Source organism: Purpureocillium takamizusanense, chromosome 6, assembly GCF_022605165.1.
Source record: "Purpureocillium takamizusanense chromosome 6, complete sequence".
Lineage (NCBI taxonomy): Eukaryota > Fungi > Ascomycota > Sordariomycetes > Hypocreales > Ophiocordycipitaceae > Purpureocillium > Purpureocillium takamizusanense.
In genome coordinates, this window is record NC_063073.1 from 461,492 (window position 1) to 483,468 (window position 21,977).

Below are 21,977 nucleotides of genomic sequence, written 5' to 3' on the forward strand. Positions count from 1 at the left end.
ACCTGATATACATAGCGATCGCGCACACGTAGGCAGGTCCCGGGAGCGTTATGAGGCTCAAGCGAGAGAGAGCCTTGGGAACAAAAAAAACAAGACTATCAACGTCGGAACACGAAGAGGAACAAGAAACTTGACCAATGCAAAGGGGGGGAAATACTATTGCACGGCTTTTTTCGACGCATCGTAGGGCAAAAGAACCGGCCGCGTCGGCGCCGCCTACTGCCGGCCCGAAACTCCCTGAATAGAAGGCGCGCATGGAGCAGCAGCAGCACGTCAAGGCGCACAGATAGCGCTGGAAGAGAGGGAGGGAGATGGGGAGGGGGGCCGCGCGTCGTCGCTTGGCCCCCCCTCTTCAGCTACGAGGGCCCTACCTCCACGGTGAGCGGTGGGCAAGGCGCGGCGGGAAAAAACAATGCGTGGGCGGCGGCGGTGGAGGGGGGTGGCAGAGGGGGCGGCGGCTGCCCGGTCCGCCGGTCTGCCGCCTTGGCGTCGCCTGTGGCGGAGGGCGGGACGGCGGGGAGCAGCAGCAGCTTTTTTTTTGTCAATTTTCGTCTGCGTCTGCAGTCTCTCTGTAGAAGCCGCGGGGTGGCGGCGGGCGCGCGGTGGCTTGGCTTGGCTTGTTGCTGTTGGTTAAGTATCTATGTACGTACCTTGTTGGTTGGGTTGGGTTGGTGGTGGAGAGCCGCTACACTATTGCTTTGGTGTTTAGAGGTTATGGAAGGTGGAGGTGGTGTTTGTTGTTGGTGATGATAATGATGATGTTGATTTTGACGATGATACAAATGATGATGCACGTCGTGAGTCCACCTTCCAGTGTTGGTGCTGCCCCGCTGCACGCTGCAGGTCGTTCAGGCGGGCTGTTTGGCAGGCGGGCGGTTGGTTGGTTGCGACGCGGGAGAACGGATGATAGATGATAGACAGACGACGACGGGTCAACCGACGACGAAGACGTGCCTGCCCGCTGCTGTGTACTGAATAGTCAGGTAGTAGTAAACAGTACTACAAACTTAGCTCCATAGTAGATCGGTGGCTGAAAAGGTGTGCAGATGTCACCGCCCATCGTGTGTGAGTGTTTGTGCGTCGACAAGTTTGCTTGCGCGCAGCAAGTAAGTACGTCGCACGACACCCCGGGGGACACAAAACGAACGAGTGAGCGAGCAAGCGATGACGTGCGGTACTGCTTGGCTGCATGACGATCGCGCGCAGTGGTGTCCTGCTGTTCTGCTCTGTTCTGTCTGTCTATCTGTCTGTCTGGGCCGTTTGAATGCTCGGCATTCTGCGCCAGTCGTCCCGGGCGACATTGCATTGCATGCGTGCGTGCGTGCGCCCGTGTGCGACGCATGTCGTTGTTGCTCCCGGCCAGGCTTTCAGACAGACTCATGGAAAGAACACCTCACCTGTTTGCTGCTGTGGTGCTGCTGCTGCAGCTGCTACTGCTCGCATCCGTCCCGACAGCCAGCAGCAGTGCTACTACTAGCAGCAATACAGTAATACTAACTCAGCACCCCAGCAGTGGACGGGCATGTCATCATTGCCCCAGCATTCCAGGACGAGCCGGGTGCTGAAATTAGAACGCAAGCAGCCAGACGGCGTGATTGGCCAGGGCGGGCCCTCCCCCCCTTTTCGTCGACGCCGCAACCGGGGGGGCCGTTCCAGTTTGGCAGGGACACCCGTTCGGGGGGGCCGCCCCGCCGTCTTTCATTCATTGTGTGCCCTTCGCCGCCCGCTAATATTCCCTTTTGATGACGGGTGGCATGGAATGAGAGATCATGGATGGGACTGATTATTAGTGGTCGCACGTGGGTGGGCTGCTTCTCCCTGTCATGCCTGACTACGAAAGGGCTTAGACTGGCTTTGCCCATCTCTCTGTCTGCTGACTCTCACGCATCTCCAAGGCCCGCCGCCGCTTCTGCGTCTTTGTTTGGTGCTTGGCTTTGCTGGCCTTGGGCTTGGCTTGGTTTGGCTTGGCTTGGCCCGGAGCTTTGAGAAACTTTCTCTCTTCATCACCCGTCACAATGCAATTGGGGGGCCGCCCCGCCCCGTTCGTCCCGTCTTGGTGGCTTCTGGAGCAGCGGATAAAGTGCAATGCCAAGTGTCTTGGGGGTCAGCGCCGAGAGTCGGCCACGAGCGGTGGCGCCCGAGTCTTCCGCAACAGCAGTCGAGGATGAGGATGAGGTTTTGAGGTTTCGCGACATTCATCGCGGAGGGCGGACCGACCGACCGGGCGGGTCCTCGTCGTGCGTCTGTGCTCCTGCGACCTGGTACGTACCGGTTTCGAGGATGCATATACGTACGAGTGCGTAGGTAAGTACTGTAGGACAGCACAACAATAACGAAAAAGTACGAGCGCAGTGGGGACGATATACATGGACTCACACGCGCACGCGCACGTAATAATAAGGCGCTGCCGCTGCCGCTGACGCCGACTTGCTGACTTGCTTGTTTGGAAAGGGGGTGTGGTACGCTGTCATGCTGTCAAGTGGTGTCCCCCCCTGACTGTGTTTGTTTGCAGGAATGTCGCAGCACTGGCGATCCTGTAACACGATCTACGGACGATCTCCTGGCTGCGGCAGGGAGGGAAAGACGGGCCCCCTGCGAGCACGTAACGGACAGACGAGGGGGGGGAGTGGCACGCGCCAGATGAGAGAGAGCCAGCCACCCGCAGCCCGTCGTTCAACGTTCAAGGTTCTTTTCATTGTGCCGGACACCGCTGGGAATAGGGGCGCAGGAGATTGGAGGCTGTTGTTGCCCGCGCAGTACCGGCAGAATTGGGTGATGTCGCGACCTTGATGTTAGGCGAGCGCCCGCGCGCGGGGGTCTCCTCACGGGAAAAGTCCTCACCGTTTGTTGGCTGTTGATCGTATCGGTCGCCTGCTCGCATGTTTATGCGAGTTTCTCTCGTACGCACGGGCAGGAATACGCCGCCGCTTCACTCATATCATGGCAGCAGGATACATAGGTAAGCTTATGCGCAGCAGATGGGGCTACGTTAGTACCTACTACGGGTCATGACAGGCGGTAACAAAACAGAGTTGATGCCAAGCATTGAGAGCGGGTTTGTGCACCGCAGCCAAGCCTCAGACCCTGGAGGGAGCGAGCGTTGGTTGTGTTGGTACTATCACGAGAAGGGTGAGTCGCCGCGCCCGTCTTGGGGCTGCCCGGTCCCCGCGCCAAGAATGCGAGAACGTGGCGGTGGTGACAGCAGGATGGAACCGCATGGCCCCGCGACCCCCCGTAACGTAACGGTCCTCTGCTAGGCAGTTCGCAGGAGACGCTGGCTGATCGAACCGGTGTCACGCTGGCGGCATCGTGCCAAGCATGGCGTACAGAGTATTGCATTGCACGCTTGCTACCTATATACATGCCCCGGCGCCCTGGCGGCAGAGGCGCTGCAAGCGAAGTCGCCTTACACCTCTGAGGAGCCGAGATGTGAGGCTCGCCCGCTGCCCAAATTCCGGCGCGGTTCATCAATGCCTCGCCCGGGGGGGGCCCGCACGCGCGCAGGCGGTGCCCATATCAAATGTTCCTGTTCCTGTTCCTGCAGATCGCCGCCGTAGGCGCGGCGTCTGCGAAATTTGCTTGCTTCCCGATCGTCTGGCGCGCGAATTAACTGGCAACAAGCCCAACCCGTCGTCCCAGCCGTGCCCACACCGAAAGTCGATCTCTACTGCACGTGTGTTGTGCTGTGTTGTGTTGTGCTGTGCTCTGCTGCCGGACGGGCCACTGCACTCCATGGCGCCGCTGTCGAAAGATAACCGGCCCCTATTCGGAACAGCCAGGGCCTGCTAGGGGGCCGCGCGGGGGGTGCAAGCCTCGAAGCAACCACCCGTGACAGGGATCTATTCATCACCTCAGCGTCGACACCAACGCTCGACTCGGGTGGCGCCCCCACCTGTGGACACTGCGCTATCAACCCGGCCCACCCACGGCGTGCAAGCGCATGGGCCTCCGGCGAATTGGAGCGCCCGCTGCGCTGGGTACCTACCTGTAAGTAGAGTGATGAAGGTCACTGGGGCTCCAGCGTGCTCCAGCGGTTGCTGACTCTGCTCCGACGAGCCCCAGGCGTTCCACCCAAGCCGCCCCGCCACCTACAGTGGACCCGCCCCCAGGGTGGCAGGCGGATAGTAGGTGAAGAGTGCAGCACTGCTTCAGCGCATCCAATCCATTCGATCCCGCCAGGCAGTCTGCAAACAGCTGGAGCGCTGCTGCACCACCCTTTCACTTGTCTGACTGACCCCCCTGACGCAACCAGCGTCCGCCAGTCTTATCGACCTTCCAGCCTGTCTTTCTGTCTGTCTGTCTCCTTCCGTGTTCGACAGCGTGGTGGTGCTCCTCCTTCTTTTTCTCCCACTCTCCGCACCCTCGACGTGGTCGCTGCCGTTCCTTTTCTCAATTCTCCCTTGTGATCCCAAACTCTATTTCTCGCCGACTTCGCGATCAAACAAAGGCGTGCCGCAGACAATAGCGTTAACGAAGGGCGCCGCCGCCGCGATTCATACTTTTACTCGCCACGTCGTCAGAGGAACACACACACCCCCGACTCGCCGCGGGCGTTGCCAGAGAAGCTGACGCCATCCCACCCTCCAAAAGGCCAGCCGCTGCACTTGCTGGCACATCTGGAAAATAATAAAGCAAAACTGGACCCCCTCCCCTGCGAAGCGCTTCCAACCAAGTGAGCAGCATCGGGTGCTGCACTCTGTCCTCGCAACAACCAACCGCCGCCGCCTCACCCCGTCCCTCGCTCCGCCCGCTTCGACGAGGTCACTGAGAACGTTGGTCGCTTCATCGGCAAGCGGACTGGCGGATTACGCAGCCGGCTTTGCGTTGCTCACGTTCGCTTCTGGATCACCATGTGCCTGTGAGGCCAAGCACTTAAACCCCCCCGACCTTCGTTTTACCAGCGCCTCAGACTCGGCACGTCTGCGACACTGCGCCCGACCGATTCTAAAGACCGGGCCAGCAGGCGACACGCACCTCTTTCTTCGACACTGCGCCCGGACCCTACAGCTGTCGAGCAATGGACAAGATGCTGCAACCACAACCCAGGCGCTCCCTACTGGGGCGGCCGAGGCCGAGAATAATCCTCCTCGTCGTCCTCGCCGCCGTCACAACATGGTTTCTCCTCTTCAGCGGCCCAGCGCCGCAGCTGCATATTGTGCCCTACCTCCATGACCAGACGGGCGCCAAGGGAGCCACAAACCCTGAAAAGCCCTTGAGCGACAACATGAACGCAGATTCCCACCACGACGAGCCCACGGGCACCAAGGCCGAGTGGGACATTGACATTGAGGACCTCCGCTCTTGGAACGACCCCGACGATAAGGAGGATCCCAACGATACTCTTCCGGGCTTCGAGACGGACGGGACTTCCAGATCCCCCGGCGACGTTGGTCGGCTGCAGCACGAGAAGGACCTGCGCAAGATGTGGCGCTACGCTTACAAGACCACGGCCAAGTAAGTCGCTTGCCTCGTGCAGCCTCGACATGGTAGATGCTGACACAGATTCCGCACAGCCTCAAGTCGTCAAACCTCATTTACGGCAACACCATGAAGACATTGACCCTCAAAGACAACCGCACTGAGACGCAGTCGCGCATGCTGCGAGAGGACCCCAAGTCCGAAGCTTCATTCGCTGGCGAGAAGCCCGTGCGCTTCAACCCTTACCCCGACTACAACAGCGACGAATGGAAGCAGCAGGGCCATGCAGCTTACGTCCCATGCAAGAGCGCAACTGGTGAGTTCGTTGAAGATCTGTTGGTCTTCAAGGGCCGGCCCGAGAAGTGGCCTGCGCCCAAGTTCGGCAGCTACGAGCTTCTCGGCTTCGATCCCAACATTTGCTGGGAGCGCGACACGAGGCTAGGCCCATACGGCTTAATCGAGCAGCGCAAAAAGGTTGGCGGCGAGTACGAGGCCATCAAGTGGGACAATGTCAACTGGGGCGATCTCCAGCAGCGATGCCTCAAGCTGAACGCCGACCGCTTTGACATGACCCGCGCCAAGAAGAACGCATATCTCGACGCGTACCCCGAGCTTGCGAAGCCTACGCCCTCGCCGACTCCTGAGGAGCAGAAGAAGGATGACACCAAGGACAAGCAAGAGACGAAAGCAAAGCCCGACGTCCCCTATAACGAGAAGCCGCCACCTAAGATCAAGGGGCGCTCCCCCGCCAAACGCGAAGTCGTTAAGGAGTCGCGGACCGCCATCCTGCTGCGCTCTTACACAGGCATGGAATACAGCGAGAACGACAAGCAAGTCATCCGGGCCATGATTAGCGAGCTCAACCTCAAGACGGGCGGCCAATACGAAGTGTTCCTGCTCGTCCAGTCCAAGGGCAAGGACGATCGCATCTTTGACGACGCCGAGGCGTACCAAAAGGTGCTGCGCGAGAACGTGCCGACCGAGTTCCACGGCATCACCGTCCTCTGGAACGACGAGCAGGTCTGGAACATCTATACCGAGCTCAAGGACCCGAACGAGCGCACCGTGCACACGGCGCAGTGGCTGTCGGTACAAAAGTTCAGCCACGACCACCCGCAGTTTGACTTCATCTGGAACTGGGAGATGGACTTCCGCTACACCGGTCACCACTACGACCTGCTCAACAACCTCGAGAGCTTCGCTAAGAAGCAGCCGCGCAAGTACCTCTGGGAGCGAAACGAGCGCTGGTATATCCCCGAATACCACGGAGACTACGACACGACCTTCCGCGACGATGTCGCCAAGCGACACGGCGACGACACCGTCTGGGGACCCCCAGACCTGCCCTTCATCAAGGCCGTGGGCCCCAAGCCGCCTGTCCAGTCGTACAAGGACGACAACTACGAGTGGGGCGTCGGCGAGGAGGCTGATTTCATCACCGTCGGCCCCATGTTCGACCCCATCGACAGCCAGTGGATTATCGCCAACCACATCTGGGGCTACAAGGACGAGAACCACAACTCGACCGATCTGCCGCGGCGCACCACCATCGTCACGCAGTCGCGCATCTCGAAGCGGCTCCTAGACATCATGCACGTGGAGAACATGCGAGGCAATCATGTTGCGTCCGAAATGACGCCGCAGACCGTCGCTCTCCTCCACGGCTTCAAGGCGGTCTTCGCTCCTCACCCCGTCTTCATGGACCGAGACTGGCGCGGCGAGTTCCTCAACAAGTGGTTCAACCCAGGCCCCAACGGCGAGTGTGGCGGCCGAGGCAGCCCAATGGGCTGGGGCCGCGAGCGCCGGTACCAAGGCACCACGTGGTACTACCGTGCGGAGCCTCCGAATCGCCTGTACAACAACTGGATGGGCTGGATCGATACCGGCGTCGGCGGCTCCAGGTGGGAAGAGCAGCACGGGCGGCCTTGCCTGCCGTCAGCCATGCTGCACCAGGTCAAGAACACGGAGCCTACTGAAGCTGACCACAAGTCAGGCTTCAGCTTGGCTTACGGCTAAACTGGGCTGTCTCGCTGGTCGGACGCTCGACTGTGCCACTTGGCCTCTTTCCGCATGTGTTGCGTTCTCTTTCTTTCCTTTTTTTTTTTTTTTCAAACGTTACGAACTATACCGTCCGCAAAAGGATACCCCTTTTTTCACCCCTTCACCGACAATCCGAGGCCAACCAATAGCCGGGATCTGCCACACACGCCTGTCGACAGGCCGTTTTACCCAGGGGTTCGTTCAACTGTACTATGATTGCTGGAAGACTTGATCGCGGCGCATGTCATCACGCATGGAGGGGATATCCAGAGACGGAAAAATGCACAGCCCGGCGTTATCTTGTTAGGGTTCTTTGGTACTTCATGGCATGTGCGATTCGTCGCTGGCCGCATCGCCCGGAGGGGGAGTAGACGCAGCAAGGCAGCCTGCCCCACGGCGCTCGAGCACGGAGCTCGCGCTGATTCCTTTTTTACAGTTTATCTTGTCTGATGTATAGAGAATGGCCCACGTGGCCCCACGAATGCATGTTGAAGAAATAATACCTAAATGAATCCACAAGCTGCCTGCGCGTATGTGTTCCGCCATATTGCTCATGGCACTGCTGCGCAGGTCATCTATCGCTTTGCGCCTTGGCGTGGCTTCGCTCCACACAGACGAGATTCGTGAACTAACGTTATGTTATATCGTTTGTATGCACGGATGATGAGGTCGGTCGGCAGCGCCTTGTGGTGCCTCTCGCGGGGCCCGCTAGCGTCGTCAATGCCCGCCTACCTACTACTATTACCTCATCCACCCTGGACTCACAGTGACCAGAGGCGTCTCTCACGGGACACCGTTGGCTGCGCCATTCTGCACTCCTGCCACATCTCTACCGGATTTTGTTTTTCCTCAGCTCAAGGAATTGAGTGAGTCTCGCGACTGCAGCCTGTGCGCCAAGTCTGGCTGGGCCGTCAAAGCGTAACAGCCGTGGCCATGTAGCGTGGGGTAGCTGCTCCCATGCATCTACCGCCTTCGGTGAGGCTTGCGCTCCTACGTCTACTGTACCTCTGCCGCCCACGCGGGCCAAGATGCCCATCGATGGAAGCTGACGCGTACTTTGTCGCAGACGCCGGCGCCGCGGCGCTTCTTGTTGGCCAAGAGGAGCACGCACCGAGGTGGCGGGACGCAGCCGCAGACTCAGCCGCTGCCGCCGCCGCTCGCCCTTCACCAGCAGCAGCAGCAGCAGCAGCAGCAGCAGACTCCTGGCGGGCCGCCAAGTCACTCGCAATTTCAGTCGACGCCGCGCTTTGGGCCGCCGTCGTCATTGTCGTCGTCGTCTGTGCTGCGGCCGAGAACGCAGCGGAGGGCGCTCGACATTGAGGACGTGGTCGACGTTGACGACGAGGAGGAAGATGACAGGGAACGGGACGGGGATGGCGGCGGGGGCCGGGCTGCGGATGCTCTGATCCCCGTAGAGGAAGATGACAGTATGGTGGCACCACGGGACTCGATTGAAGTGGAATCCGAGGGTACCGTGAGCGCGCCGCAGGACGACGACGATGATGTTATGGCGCAGGCAAGCGAGGAGGATGCCGATGCTGCATCACTGGATGCGATTGTTGATGTGGACTCGCAGCAGCAACAGGATGACACGATGCAGGAGTCGCCACAAGAAGGCAGACAGGCAAAGAGGAGGAAACTCTCGCTGTCGCCCTTACCGGACTCTAGTCCTTTAACCCGGCATCTCGAGCAGGGCGCGGCATCACCAGAGCCTCTTCATGAAACCTCGCCGCGGGCAGCAGGGAGCGAGGACATGGACTTGCCTGACAGCGCCGACGAGAGCAAGCACTCCCCCTCGGAGCGCACCGCGAACAGAGACCGAAGCCGTGCCTTCCGCGACCGGGCGGCGGCGGCGGTGCAGCAGCCCGTCTTCCGGCCGGCCCCGCGCTTCTTCAAACCTGTCGCAGACACGGACGACGACGACGACGACGGGGCGGCCACGGACGGGCTACCGGCCGCCTTCACGCCGCAGCGCAGGGGTGGCCCGCGGTACGTCCCCGACGGGCTGGCCGCCGAGCTGCAGGGCTGGCTGTCCGAGGTCAAGGGGTGGGAGGAGGAAGCTCACGACACGCAAGGGCACGCCGACCCTGGAGGCGGCGGCCGCGGAAGCAGACGACGGCAGTCGCCGCGCGAGTTCGTCGTCGAGGAGGTCCGCCCGGGGCGCAGGATGCACCTCGTCCGGGCGCGTCCGCGGGGCGACGGAGGCGACCCTGGGGACGGGACGACGGCGCCGTCGCGGCGGATCATCCTCGCTGGCCAAGGCAAGCTGACGGGTCTCGCACGGCGAGCCCTGGTGGCCGTGGGCAGCGCCGTGGCCGTGGGCGGGCCGGTGTGGGATGTGGACATTGGGGGCGAGACGTGGACTGTCGCGTGCGACTGGAGTGTAGTATCATGATGCCGACTAGGCAGTTACTACGGGCTGGATGGACTGCAAGCTTTGGATTGGATAAGATTAAAGACGCCTCGCGGCACGAAGCTGACTGACGACTTTTTACGAACCCTCGTGTGATTCGGCGCGGGTTGTGTTTTGTCTCGTTGTGATGATGTTGACAGTGAAGGGTGTAAACTGCTTGGTGATGGTGACGTATGCATGTAAGCGTGATTGTGGACTTATCGCGACGACGTCACTGCATTGACGATCCACGTCCGACGACACCTCAACAAGGGACCATTTCAAGCTTCTTTACTCAGCCATTGGGGGCCAAAGCGCATGTTTTCTGTGCACCGAGCGTGATTGCCGCCGCTCAAATCCATAGATTTTGCGACAGGATGACATTCCGGTCATGACACTGCCCATCATCCGGCGGCCCGCCTTGGGCTTCCTCCATCACCACCACCGCCACCACCAGCACTTCCACCACCACAACCACCTCGTCCAGCCCGCCGCTCTGTCACGACAGGCGCACCCCCTCGCCACATACCCACGACATGTCCACTCACGGCCCTTTTCCTCCTCCTCGCCGTGCCGCTGTCACCAGCAGCAGCAGCAGAAGAAGCGCGCGTCCGACCCGCTGCGCATCCTCTTCTGCGGCTCCGACGACTTCAGCTGCGCGTCGCTGCGCGCGCTGCAGGCGGAGCGCGCGCGCGACCCGGCGCTCGTCTCGGCGCTCGACGTCTTGGTGCTGCCACCGCGGCGCACGGGCAGGGGCTTCAAGCAGCTGCGCGAGGTGCCGTGCAAGGCCGTCGCGGAGGAGCTCGGGCTGAGGGTGCATCAGCGGGAGACGTTTCGCAACTGGAATGTTAGTCTTTATTTTCCTCGTTTGGCTTTTTCTTCCTGTTGATTTACTCCTTGTGCCCTTCTCCCAAAGCTCTGGTGGCAATGTTCTTCTAGAGCTCTAAGCAATGGCCTTCCTGTGTCCCGCCCGAGGGCAAACATAAGTGATGGATGATCCAGAAGTGAGACTGATGGTGTTTGCATCTAGTTGCCCGACGGGACGAACCTCGTCGTTGTAGTCTCGTTTGGACTGTTTGTGCCGCCGAGGATATTGAACTCGGCCAAGTACGGCGGGCTGAATGTTCACCCGTCATTTTTGCCAGAGTATGTCTCCTTCATTTGGATAAACAACACTGGCCTGCTTTACGTCACTACGAAACACGGCTCATACTGATCGTACAAAAACAGTCTACGAGGCCCCGCGCCCATCCACCACGCCCTCCTGCGTGGTGACTCGCACATCGGCATCACCCTGCAGACCCTCGACGACAAGCAGTTTGACCACGGCGCCATCCTCGCGCAGACTCCGCACCCCGGCATTTCCGTGCGGCCAGGCGCTCCGCTGCAGGAGGTCATCCAGGACGCGGCGGCCCGGGGTGCTGAGCTGCTCGTGCAGGGTCTGCGGAATGGGCTCCACGTGCCGCCGTACGAGAGCCTGCTGGAGCAGCAGCAGCGGCGGCCGCCGCAGGGTCAGCCGCTCGCGCACGCACCCAAGGTGACCAAGGCGGACGCGCAGGTCGACTGGGACGCCTGGACGTCGGGCGAGGAGTTTGCGCGGCGGGCGCGCGTGTTCGGCTCGGTGTGGACGCACGCGGTGAATGACGCCGGGCACGAGAGGCGCGTCCTCTTCCTCGATGCGGAGCCAGTGGGCGCCGGGAACTTGCGTGGGGAGGAGGTCATTGTTGAGTTTGCGCACGATGACGGGTCGGGCGAGGACTGGGCGACGCATCTGAGGAGGGTCATCGTGGACGAAGCCTCGGGAACATGCGCGGTGAGCGTCGGCAAGGCAGTGGGAGTGGAGGAGGAGGGGGAGGGAGATGGAGCCGATGCCAACTGCCGAGAGTGGCTCATGGTCCGACGGGTCAAGGTGGATGGCAAGAAGGAGCAAAATGCTGCAACTGGGCTTCGGCCATTCCTGAGGAGGCCGCCCCTGTGAAGCGAAGCGAAGCTAGGCGAGGCTTCGACGAAGTTTTCAAGGGGGGCCGCTGTCCTTGTGAGGCGAAGCCCAAGGGTCGACAAGGAAGGCTTCGAATGCTGGCTGGCCTCGTACTCCGTATCGAGGAATGGAACTCGACTGCGGCGGGGTCGACCCAGTATATACCTACTGGACTGGCCTATGCCAGGGCCCCTGGAATCGCCGTCGTATTCTCAGATGCAACTTGGCCTGCCTGGAACCCAACACCACGGCGCTGGATCTCTTGTGCCGAGGCGGGCCCCTTCGCCGCGGATGCCGTGTCCAGGATCTGCGTCGAGGGAATCGCGCCATCGCGCCTCTCCACTTGGAAGCATGAGTACGGCAAGAACATATCAGACGTCGTACCCTTTGCCTCCCTGGATCAACCTAGCATCTTCTACGTATTTTCCGTTTGCGACTTGCGACTTACGACTCGGTAGATCGTACGAGAATGTGTCTATGTGAGATTGAGGTACTGTCACTGCCTCCAGGGTGAGCCCACCGGCGCGACGGGAATAGCACGCGGAAGGGAGGAGGAAATGGACCCGCGGAACTCGTCCGGGCGTCTTCGTTTGTTGGTGTCCACCGAACGAGGGGCTGGGCTGGGTCTTGAGACTTTGTACGTCGTACTTTGTACATACTTACTACATACCTTGCGTATTCGCAAGCGACCGTCCCCCTTCCCTGTCGTTATTACGAGGCACGCTCATCGAGGCGCCTTGTAGCTCTGATGCATGGCCGTTGCTGTCAAACGCCAGGACAGCTGGTCCAAAAGAAAAGCCCCTGAAATGTAGTCAGGGCTGTCAGAGTGAACGTCGTGGTAGGACGCATAAGGGGTTCGTTGACCAGCAGGGCCGTCTGAGCAAACGTTCGTGGCCCCGTGGGACGCATAAAGGGTTCGTCGCGATTAATCAAAGTTTACATGGACAGGACAGCTTGGCACGACTTGCCTGCCGACTTGGCAGGCTTGGTGGCGTCCGCCGCCCATCAAACGTGAAAGCCTTTCAGCTGCCGCCCGCTAGATGCGAACGCCGGGACGGACGTCTACATGACCGCTGTTGATAGAAATAACAACTTAACCTTAATTAAAAAGAATAAAATAAAAGCAAAGCTACCAGTGAGGGAAGCTGAAGGAGGCTTTGCCTGGGAAGTCGGTGAGAATTATAGCCGCTGCGGTAGGGGCAGGTACGATCCGCTGGGCACCTGCCAGGGGATGGCCCAGGCGCCAGCGGCTAGTAGTGACCACCTCAGCAGACCCCGCCGGCTACCATGGAATACCAAGGGGGCTCTTGTCAGCCGCTGCTCCGCCTTTCGTTCGTTTGTGCTTTGTACAACAACTTGAAAGCACAAGCATCACCTGCCTCGCCGCGAACGCGTTCGTGCCCCCTTTCCACTAGGGGGCCTTCTGCTGGCCGTTCTGGCAAGACGGTTTCATCCAGTCGTGACCTTAATTCGGGTCCGACCCAAGCCATGGCGACTGCCTGCTCCTCACGCGCAGCTGACAAAAGCCCGACGCAACTGACACGGCCGTTGCCTGTCTCGGCCGTCGCACGCCAAGCTAACGAACAGCACGCATCGAACGTGGTCCAATCTTGCATTGAAAAAGGATGGCGCTGCCCAGCGCTGGGCGGTTCGTCGCTGGTGCTGGTGGGCAAGCTTGGTACGTAGGTAGTCACAGAGCGGACCTCGTCCGGGCCCAGCCGGATCGCCCGACACCGACACAGAGAAACCCGAACAGGACAAGGCGGCTTTGTTGCTTCCCTTGACCCACGACGCCTTGCGGAGTTGGCGGATACGCACTACTGAAGAACCCCTGCTCCCTGCCGGTGGGCCAACCGCAGAGCTGAGGGGCAAGAATCGATAGCCCGAGTCCACGATGCCTTCATCACCGTGGGACAATGTGGGAGCTTGGACTCGTGGCTCGTGCTTCCAGGCCATTGATAGGAATTTCAGCTGCAAGAACAGCGCCCAACCTGGGTGATCCGGACGGGTGCCCGACGCTCGCGACGACAGACCAAGCTGCAGTGTGGTTCGCACAGCAGTACGATATCCCACGGCGCAATCTGGTTCCTGGCCCAGACTGCGTCCATGGTCCCTGACAAACAGTGTTCCTGCATTAGCGCCATGCGGCTCAACCACGTCATGTGCTGGACCCTCGGAGGTTTCCTGTATCGTCTTCTACACATGGTGTTGAACAACTTCGCTAGGCTCCATCCGGCCGAGTCAAGGGACGTTCGTTGGGCGCCTTCATCCCATCCTGCCCGGCCCCTTTTAGCCCCATGGTTGGCACCCACTCGGGACATCACGCCGTGGGCCTGGGCTGACGTGCCCGGCCCTACGGCCTGCTCTTGTCGGCGGCAACTCCTGGTCGAGGTCTCCAATACTGCTGGCTCCGGGTGGGATAACATGCCGCCATTGGACGCCGCGCGAGATCACGCATGGGTGGTGCTAGATTATACCCGAACGGCCATAGATGCACAACCGCCACATTCCACTGGCCGTACTTCGTAGGCCAGTGGGGTAAATCACAGCCCTGCTCTCGGCTTGACCGCCATGGACAATGGTGGGCGAGTCAGCTTCTCCTAGGCTGCGGCTCCGGACGCTTCGTGAGATTCGATGAGGCGGCTCCGGGCGGCTCCTCAAAACTAGACCCTCTCGCCCGACTTTCTCTCCCTGGCCCTTCTTTCTCGATCCGTAAAACTCTATGGGACGTCACTCATTCCGGTGCCCATCATAAAAGGCCCTCACATTCGTTCTCTGACGTGTGTAAACGTCAAGTCACTCTTTTCAGTTTTGTCCTTCCAGTCTCTCTTTGAAATATCGTAATGTCTTCTACAATCCTTCGCCTTGGCGTGGCCGCCTTGGCCTGCGCTGGTGGCGCTTTCGCCGAGAAGTGGCAGCTCCAAGACGTCTACAACTCCAAGAACTTCGTTGACAACTTTGATTTCTTTACGGTATGGGCCTGAGGTGCACGTATATTACTGACACCCCACTTACACATGAGAACAACAGAATTCGGACCCTACCCACGGTCATGTAACCTACCAGGGCAGGGCAGACGCCGAGAAGAAGGGGCTCTTCTCTACCAGCGGCGGTGAGGTTTACCTGGGCGTCGATGCCAAAACGAAGCTCGCCGACAACGTTAAGCGAGACAGTGTCCGAGTCTACTCCAAGTCTGTTTTCAACAAGGGTCTCTTCATCGGCAGGTTCAACCACCTCCCCGAGAACACGTGCGGTGTCTGGCCTGCTTTGTGAGTCTTCTCCTGGATTTACCCTCGTCACAACACCCACTCACTGATGCCATCTTCAGCTGGACCGTTGATGACACCACATGGCCCTATAATGGCGAGGTCGACATCCTCGAAGGATGGAACACGGATCCCTATAACAAGCCTGCTCTCCACATGGGCGATGCCGCCAAGTACGGCCGTTGCAACATCGACTCTGTCAACACAACGGGCGAACTCGTCACCAGCAACTGTGACAATTTCTATCAGAACCCGCCTTACCAGTGGCAGTACCAGGGCTGTGTCGTCAACGACAAGAAGGGCCCCTGGGGCAGCGACAAGGGCGGCGTCTTCGCCATGGAGTGGACCAAAGACTTCATCAAGGTCTTCACGTGGAACAGCGGCCAAGAGCCCGCCAACATCGCGTCCGAGACGGTCGACACCTCCACCTGGGGCCTCCCGGTGGCGGCGCTGAGAAGCGACAACTGTGACGTCGACGGCATCTTCAAGAACCAGCGACTCGTCCTCAACATTGCCCTGTGCGGCGACGCCGTGCAGCCCAACTGGGCTAGCTGCCAGGCCTCGACCGGCGAGTCGCTCTGCTCGACCTACATTTCTCGCAACCCCGAGGCGCTCGCCAACGCCTTCTTCAAGATCAAGGACATTCGCGTCTTCAAGGCTGCGTCGCCTTCCACAACGACGACTGCGACCACGACTACGGTGTCGTCGACTACCTCTGCCACGACCAAGGCGTCGTCGACTACCTCTACGACGACCACGGCTTCTTCGACGACCTCTACGACGACCAAGGCTTCGTCGACTACCTCTACGACGACTAAGGGGTCGTCGACTACTTCTGCCACGACCACTGCATCGTCGACTTCTTCCGTCACGACTAAGGGGTCGTCGACCGTGACGACCAAGACCTCCACCGGCACGAGCAACACCAGCACGAGCAACACCAGCACGAGCAACACCTCAACGGCCACTTCGTCGACGACGGTCTCGACTTCACCTTCTTCGACCAAGGCTTCCTCGACCCAGGCAACTTCGAACACCCTGTCTTCGACCGCCTCCACCAAGACGACGACTTCGGCCTCTACCTCTTGCACGTCCGAGACAACATCTGACGAGAACAACCATTCTGCCACCTCATCTTTCACTAGGACCCATCATTCCCACACCAGATCCATCACATCTGATTCATCCGTGTCCACGGCCTCGGCCTCGGACTCTTCTAGCGTGCATGCTTCTTTCACGAGGACAATGAAGCATAGCTCTACGGTCGAGTTGACCACCTCTACGGTCTACACCACGAGGGTCCACACAGTGACCAAGTGCCCGCCTCATGTCCCTTGCCCAAGTGGCGGCTACGTTACGACCGAGACTATTCCGCTGTATACGACCGTGTGCCCTGTCACTCCCACTACCACGCCCGCGCCGTCGGCTACCTCAAGCTCTTCGGAAGAGATGACCACGTCTACCGTATACACGACGACTGTCCGCACCATCACCAAGTGCCCGCCTACGGTTCACTGCCCCACGGGCGGCTACGTTACGACCGAGACGATCCCGCTGTACACCACGGTCTGCCCGGTCACTGCTACTAAGACGGACTCGCATGAGCCGACGACGGCGGTGCAGACCAACAAGCCCGCCCATAGCCAAGGCCAGACGACCATCACCACCAAGGTGACCAAGATATACACCATCACGAGCTGCGGGCCGACCGTGACCAACTGCCCCATTGGAAAAGTCACTACGGAGGTCAGCACAACGACGTACTGCCCTGGCGAGCAGACGGGTGTTCCCACCGGTCCTGGCGCGATTCCTGTGTCCGAGGTTCCGGTCCCTCCCAAGAGCCAGGTCCCCGTCGTGTTCGAGACGCACACCATCCCGCAAGGCGGGCGCAACTCCACCGGCGTCTACAAGCCCACCGCGACGGCCCCCGCGCCATGCGTCGGCCCCGCGTGCCCGCCCGGCGGCAGCGGCAGCAGCGTCCCGACCGACCGCATCCCCCCTGTCCAGACGCCGGGCGGCAACGAGGGCTGCACGGGTTCCGAATGCAAGCCTCCGGTCGTCGTCGGCGGCGCTGGCAAGACGGCCTTTAGCGGCCTCGCCGTCATGGGCGCCTTGGTGGCCATGATAATGTAGAGAGATACCGCGTCGGTTTCATAGCGCACGATTTCTGGCTGTTGCGAAGTGCGTTTTCAGGGGGCCGGGGGTTGCGATTGGGTTGAAGCATGGATACCATAGAGCTAGGGAATCTGCCGTGTAGTGTGGGCTACTAACTTAGTGCTTGGAATTTTCCATTGATGGTAACTTTGATATAATTTGTACTTCAACTTAGTTCTCTTATCGGGAGAGATGATATGTATGTGAGGTGGCTTGGTGCTCCGAGACGCAGGCAAGAGGAATACAGCAGCTTGACCCTGCTGCGATACTTTTTCCTCTGCACCTTGTCCCTCTTCATCTCCCTCCCCTTTATCTGTACCTCTAATGCTACGTACCTTACCCCTTGAATGCCGTCTTCCGTGACCCAGCCCCGCCGCCTGTCTGTCCGACAACAACTTGCGCGCTACTACGTCCTTGCCCTCCCCCCCCCCTTTCCGCTCACCCCCCGTCCTCCTCGCACCAGCCCGTCACGAGCTGCACCCAGTCGTACCCGCTGTCGCGCGCGTCGGCCAGCCTCACCGCGTGCGCCAGGTCGAGCATGGCCTCCCAGTGGCCCGGGGGTAGGTGGTGGCGCCCGGGGAGGCCGGCGAGGACGTCCTCGACGGGGAGCCAGTAGTGCGTCTGCGACTGCGTCTGTGTCTGCGATTCGGCGGCTGGCCTCGGGGCATCTGTATCGTCGCGTCGACAGCGGAGGCGGGGGCGGCGATGATGATGGTGGTGGTGCAGCAGGGCGTAGAAGCGTTCCGGGTCGAGGGAGCTGCTCCGCGGCGGGAACGAGTGGCGGCACGACGACGGGGAGCGCGGCAGGGTGGTCGAGTCTGGGCGAGGACTGTGCTTACCTGCCCATTTTCCCTTGGCTCTATTCCCATGCCCTCCTTCTCCTCCTCCTCCTCCTCCTGCTGCTGCTGTTCCTGCTGTTCCTGCCACTGCTGCCGCAGCCACCCTCGCGGAGTTGCTCCTCGTCGGCTGAGGAGTCGGCGGCGGCGGCAGGGGAAACGACGAGGCCCGCAACGACCACGACGGTGACGGAAGCGGGGGCGTATCGACGTCCAGAGGGGACCGCGGGGAGCACGGCGACACGGACAAGGCGGTCGTCGCGATGCTCGAGCGGGAGCATGGAGGCGGCGCGATGGACGGCGGTACGGGCAGCGGCTTGCGCCTCGGGCTCTGCACCTTGGCCGTCATCACGCTAAGTAGCAGTGGTGGCAGCGCAACCACCTCCGAGCCCGTCTCCGCCTCGGGCCTCTCCGCTCGCTGCGCCGGTGCCGAGCCGGTGCCGTCCTGTTGTTGCGGAGGGGGCGGCGTGCGAGGCGGCGTCGGCGGCGGTCGGGGCGTCGGGGGTGGACTCGGCGGGGGGCTGTTCGGCGCCCCTTTATTCTGCTTGTTTCGTGCGAAGCCGTACCTCTTCCTCTTCGTCTTGCGCGCCGTATCTCCATCATCGTCCGTCGTCGTCGTCGTCGTCGTGCCCCTGCCCGGCGTCTCCAATGGCCAGGATATCATAACTTTAGTGACCCTCCTCGGGGGCGGTGCCCGGGCCATAGTCCCCTGCCTCGTCCTCTCCTCGTCATCGCCCTCCCCCAAACGCGTCCCCGCCGCTGCCTCTGCACGTCTCCCACCTCTCCGGTGCTCTCGCTGCGGCTTCCCCCGCCGCTCCTCCCCGCCGCCGCCGTCACTCCAGCAGCCGCGCCGTGCCGGCACCGCGGGACGCAGCACGCCGACGGCTTCGTCCAGGGCCGCGCGGGACGTCGACCGCGCGCGCACGATGCTGCTGCGCAGAGACGCGCGACCGCTGCTGGCCACGCGGCGGAGCGTCCTGCTGTCCAGCCTGCGAGGTTGCTGCCGCGCCTTCGAGTCCGCCATATGTATGTGACGCGGCCGCCGTGGGAAGCTCCTGTCACAGGTCGTTCGAACCCTGGCCGCAAAGTTGAGAGACAGGTAGTGGTCAAGTTTGCAGACTGTTATACGTATTGTATTGTTGAGGCCGTACAGAATGAGTCCGCACCCGTTCGCTGCAGAGACTTATACGAATGCCTATTCCTGGCTGCCGGTGTTGCTAGGGGTAGTCTGTCGTGAGATACATAAAGAACCAACTTGGCAATGGAACATCCATTTATACTTCTTTTCTGCGTTGGCCGGCTCGTATGTGATTGGGATAGGGAGGGATATTGAGACGAAGGCCGATGTGCGGCTGGAGTTGGCTTTATGAGCTTATCAACTGCCGGTCAGAGCACCACTGCAAAGGACACCAGTAATAGACCACCAGACGACCTGTGTAGTGTTTGCTCTTTGTCATGAGCCCTGGATCGAGTGACGCTGCTTCTAAATGCAGGACGGCATAACCATGTGCAGCGCTTCCTTGCAATCGGCCCCAAGTACTGCCGTACCAACCTGACCGGTCGCATGTCGGATCGCGGCAGCGCCGTGAGATAAGATGGGGTATCGTTAAAGCAGTAAGTAACAAATCTTTCGCACTCCCTCAGCATCAGTAGCGTGTGCGAACCCACTCTGCCCACTTGCACAAGTCCTCGAGGTGCTCTAGGGCCCTGCCCAGCGTCTCTCTCGTTAACTGCTTGCCCTTGCCCTTGCCGGCTGCCTCAGAACCACTAGACGTCGTGATGTTGTCCTCGACGATTTCCACTGTCCCCCCCTCACGGATCTTGAGGGTAACGTCTGCTGTCGAGGTGTTCAGCGGGAACACGATCTGCAGGTGCGGCGACGGGTGGACCCAGAGAATGACGTCCAGCTGGGCGTCGCTGCCTGCGTCGCTGCTCGCCTCGGTGCTGGCTTCATTGCTTTTCGCGGCGGCAGGTTCGTCATTACCGAAAAAGTCTGCCAATTGATCTCGGGTCGTAGTCGTTGTTGACATGCCTTTGCCCTGGTCCTTGTTCGACTTGGTAGTATCTTCTTTGACTGATGCCGACGGTTCAGTCGTGGCGCCAAAGCTGCTGTTGAGGAGTGTGGAGAGGAATGCGTATTGCCGTAGCAGGGGCATCATGTCAATGAGCTGTCGCGGATGAGAGAAGGGCATTTCCGAAACGGTCTGTGAGTATATGGGTTTGTAGATGTAAAGGATGTTTCTGTGCACGCGAGTGGTGGCCGTGCCGTCCTGGCCGTAAACTAACACCTCGCGCCGACGCGACAGCGTGCGAACCTCACTAGGATCGACCTTAACTCCAGCAGGTATGGGGAACAGAAGACTGTCAAACGTCGGTGGGCCGCCTCTATTGCTCATCTCAATGTTGGGCGGCTCAATGTTGGCGATCATGTACAGTCGCGCCCAGTCGTTTTGCGGGAGCATAACGGGAGGGTCGAAGGTGACGGTGAACATGACCCGGGGCACGCGCGTCGTCGATAGATCGGGATGCAGCATCTCCATGCCTGCGTCCTTGTTCTCCTCGGATTGGGGTAAAGAGATGTTTTCGGGCTCCTGCCAATCCAAGGGGATGCCACTGGGATCCAGCGACGGCTCGTCCTTGACGATGGCCTTGGAGATCCAGTTCTCTGAAACCCTAACAGGGGGGAGCCCCATGCCTTCGATGGGAGCGCACCCGAGGAGCAAAGACCAGACCTTCTCGTGCTCGTCTGCAAAGGCAGACATGGCGTCCGAAGCTGGGGGAACGAACCGCAGTTGCTTCCAGTACTGAAGTGCCAGGCCAACCTTGCCGCGCGCGTGCATGACAGGACGGCCGTGTCGCGCACACATGGCCATGGCCGCGACGTAGCTGTCGGACTTGCCCGCCATGCTCGCTTGTTCCCGCAGCTTGGACAAGTCCCAGTCGTACAGCCGTTGTAGGCTGACGTAGATGCCCGATAGCGCCTCGTGGCAATCTAGGCCGGGGACGATGCTGAGCTTGTCTAGGGTTGCCAGGCGCCCAAAGTTGGAAGCAAAGCCTCCCAAGCTCTTGGTCAGCGGACTTTGGCCTGGGAGCAGCTGCAAGTCACGAAGCAGTATCTGCGCAGCGTCGTCCATGTGGCGCGACACGGCCGGGGCCGAGCCGTGGTAGGCAAGCGAGATGCTTTGAACAATGTTGTTGTCGAGTACAATGTCCAAGGCAATGGCAGATCCGGCAATAGCCAAGGTCCTCGTCTTGCGGCCGTCGGCGGTGGTCTGCTCTTCGGACAGGAGCTCGAGCCCAATCTGCTGTGCGAGACGCTCAATGCCGGCCTCACTCACAAGGCCCTGCTTCTGTTGCTCGACGTCAGAATTATGGGTACTGGGCAAAAGCAACAGTGTCGGGGTCACATACAGACAAGGTCTTTAAGATGGTATCGAGACGCTTTAGCTTGTCGTCTTCGGTGGCTAGGGCGGCGCCAATGGCGTCGAGGCCGTTGACAACGCTGTTATCGAGTCCAATGTCGAAGGCGCCACCTATGCCTAGTGCACCCATGGCAGCGGCCGTCGATGGGCTGTCAAAGTTAAAGGCGCCCAAAGCCGGCTGCCCCATGAGGGCCGACGTCGCAGGCGACTTCTTAACCTGCTGAGGCGACGACTTAGGCCCTCGCGGGGAGAAGGCTGCGTGGGCGGGATTCGAAAAGGGCGTTGACACGGGGGGCGTCGCGGCCGCCAACTGCGAGGGCGTACGGCCCTGCTGCGACGGCGCGTGCTTCATGGGCGTCGGAGTCGACATGATGGTTCGGTGGTGGCCGCGGCTGTCGTCGGGCTGATGTTGTGATCTAAAGGGAGTCGCCCGTGCGGCGGCTTGAATGAGGCAGACGTCACTCGCCGCAA

At 60.5% G+C, this 21,977-nt stretch overlaps 6 protein-coding genes across 6 annotated transcripts; 4 read left to right on the forward strand and 2 right to left on the reverse strand.

The window, feature by feature from the left end:
- Positions 1 to 4,324: 4,324 nt before the first annotated feature.
- On the forward strand, positions 4,325 to 7,976 carry JDV02_006617 (uncharacterized protein). Its single transcript, XM_047988029.1, has 2 exons — positions 4,325 to 5,454; positions 5,514 to 7,976. Exons 1-2 carry the CDS (start codon positions 5,018 to 5,020, stop codon positions 7,432 to 7,434), a joined length of 2,358 nt encoding a protein of 785 aa, XP_047844020.1. The 5' UTR covers positions 4,325 to 5,017; the 3' UTR covers positions 7,435 to 7,976.
- Positions 7,977 to 8,201: 225 nt separating this feature from the next.
- JDV02_006618 (uncharacterized protein) lies at positions 8,202 to 9,964 on the forward strand. Its single transcript, XM_047988030.1, has 2 exons — positions 8,202 to 8,433; positions 8,525 to 9,964. Exons 1-2 carry the CDS (start codon positions 8,416 to 8,418, stop codon positions 9,851 to 9,853), a joined length of 1,347 nt encoding a protein of 448 aa, XP_047844021.1. The 5' UTR covers positions 8,202 to 8,415; the 3' UTR covers positions 9,854 to 9,964.
- A 275-nt stretch (positions 9,965 to 10,239) lies between these two features.
- On the forward strand, positions 10,240 to 12,497 carry FMT1 (Methionyl-tRNA formyltransferase). The gene is made up of 3 exons (XM_047988031.1): positions 10,240 to 10,697; positions 10,881 to 10,996; positions 11,081 to 12,497. Exons 1-3 carry the CDS (start codon positions 10,242 to 10,244, stop codon positions 11,826 to 11,828), a joined length of 1,320 nt encoding a protein of 439 aa, XP_047844022.1. The 5' UTR covers positions 10,240 to 10,241; the 3' UTR covers positions 11,829 to 12,497.
- A 911-nt stretch (positions 12,498 to 13,408) lies between these two features.
- Positions 13,409 to 17,596, forward strand: JDV02_006620 (uncharacterized protein). The gene is made up of 2 exons (XM_047988032.1): positions 13,409 to 15,097; positions 15,157 to 17,596. Exon 2 carries the CDS (start codon positions 15,251 to 15,253, stop codon positions 17,225 to 17,227), a length of 1,977 nt encoding a protein of 658 aa, XP_047844023.1. The 5' UTR covers positions 13,409 to 15,097; positions 15,157 to 15,250; the 3' UTR covers positions 17,228 to 17,596.
- Positions 17,597 to 17,686: 90 nt separating this feature from the next.
- On the reverse strand, positions 17,687 to 18,748 carry JDV02_006621 (uncharacterized protein; the record flags this gene model as incomplete). The annotated part of the gene is made up of 1 exon (XM_047988033.1): positions 17,687 to 18,748. The coding sequence occupies one exon, from the start codon at positions 18,746 to 18,748 to the stop codon at positions 17,687 to 17,689; it is 1,062 nt and encodes a 353-aa protein (XP_047844024.1).
- A 982-nt stretch (positions 18,749 to 19,730) lies between these two features.
- Positions 19,731 to 21,876, reverse strand: JDV02_006622 (uncharacterized protein; the record flags this gene model as incomplete). The annotated part of the gene is made up of 2 exons (XM_047988034.1): positions 19,731 to 21,434; positions 21,496 to 21,876. The coding sequence occupies 2 exons, from the start codon at positions 21,874 to 21,876 to the stop codon at positions 19,731 to 19,733; spliced, it is 2,085 nt and encodes a 694-aa protein (XP_047844025.1).
- Between the last annotated feature and the right edge of the window lie 101 nt (positions 21,877 to 21,977).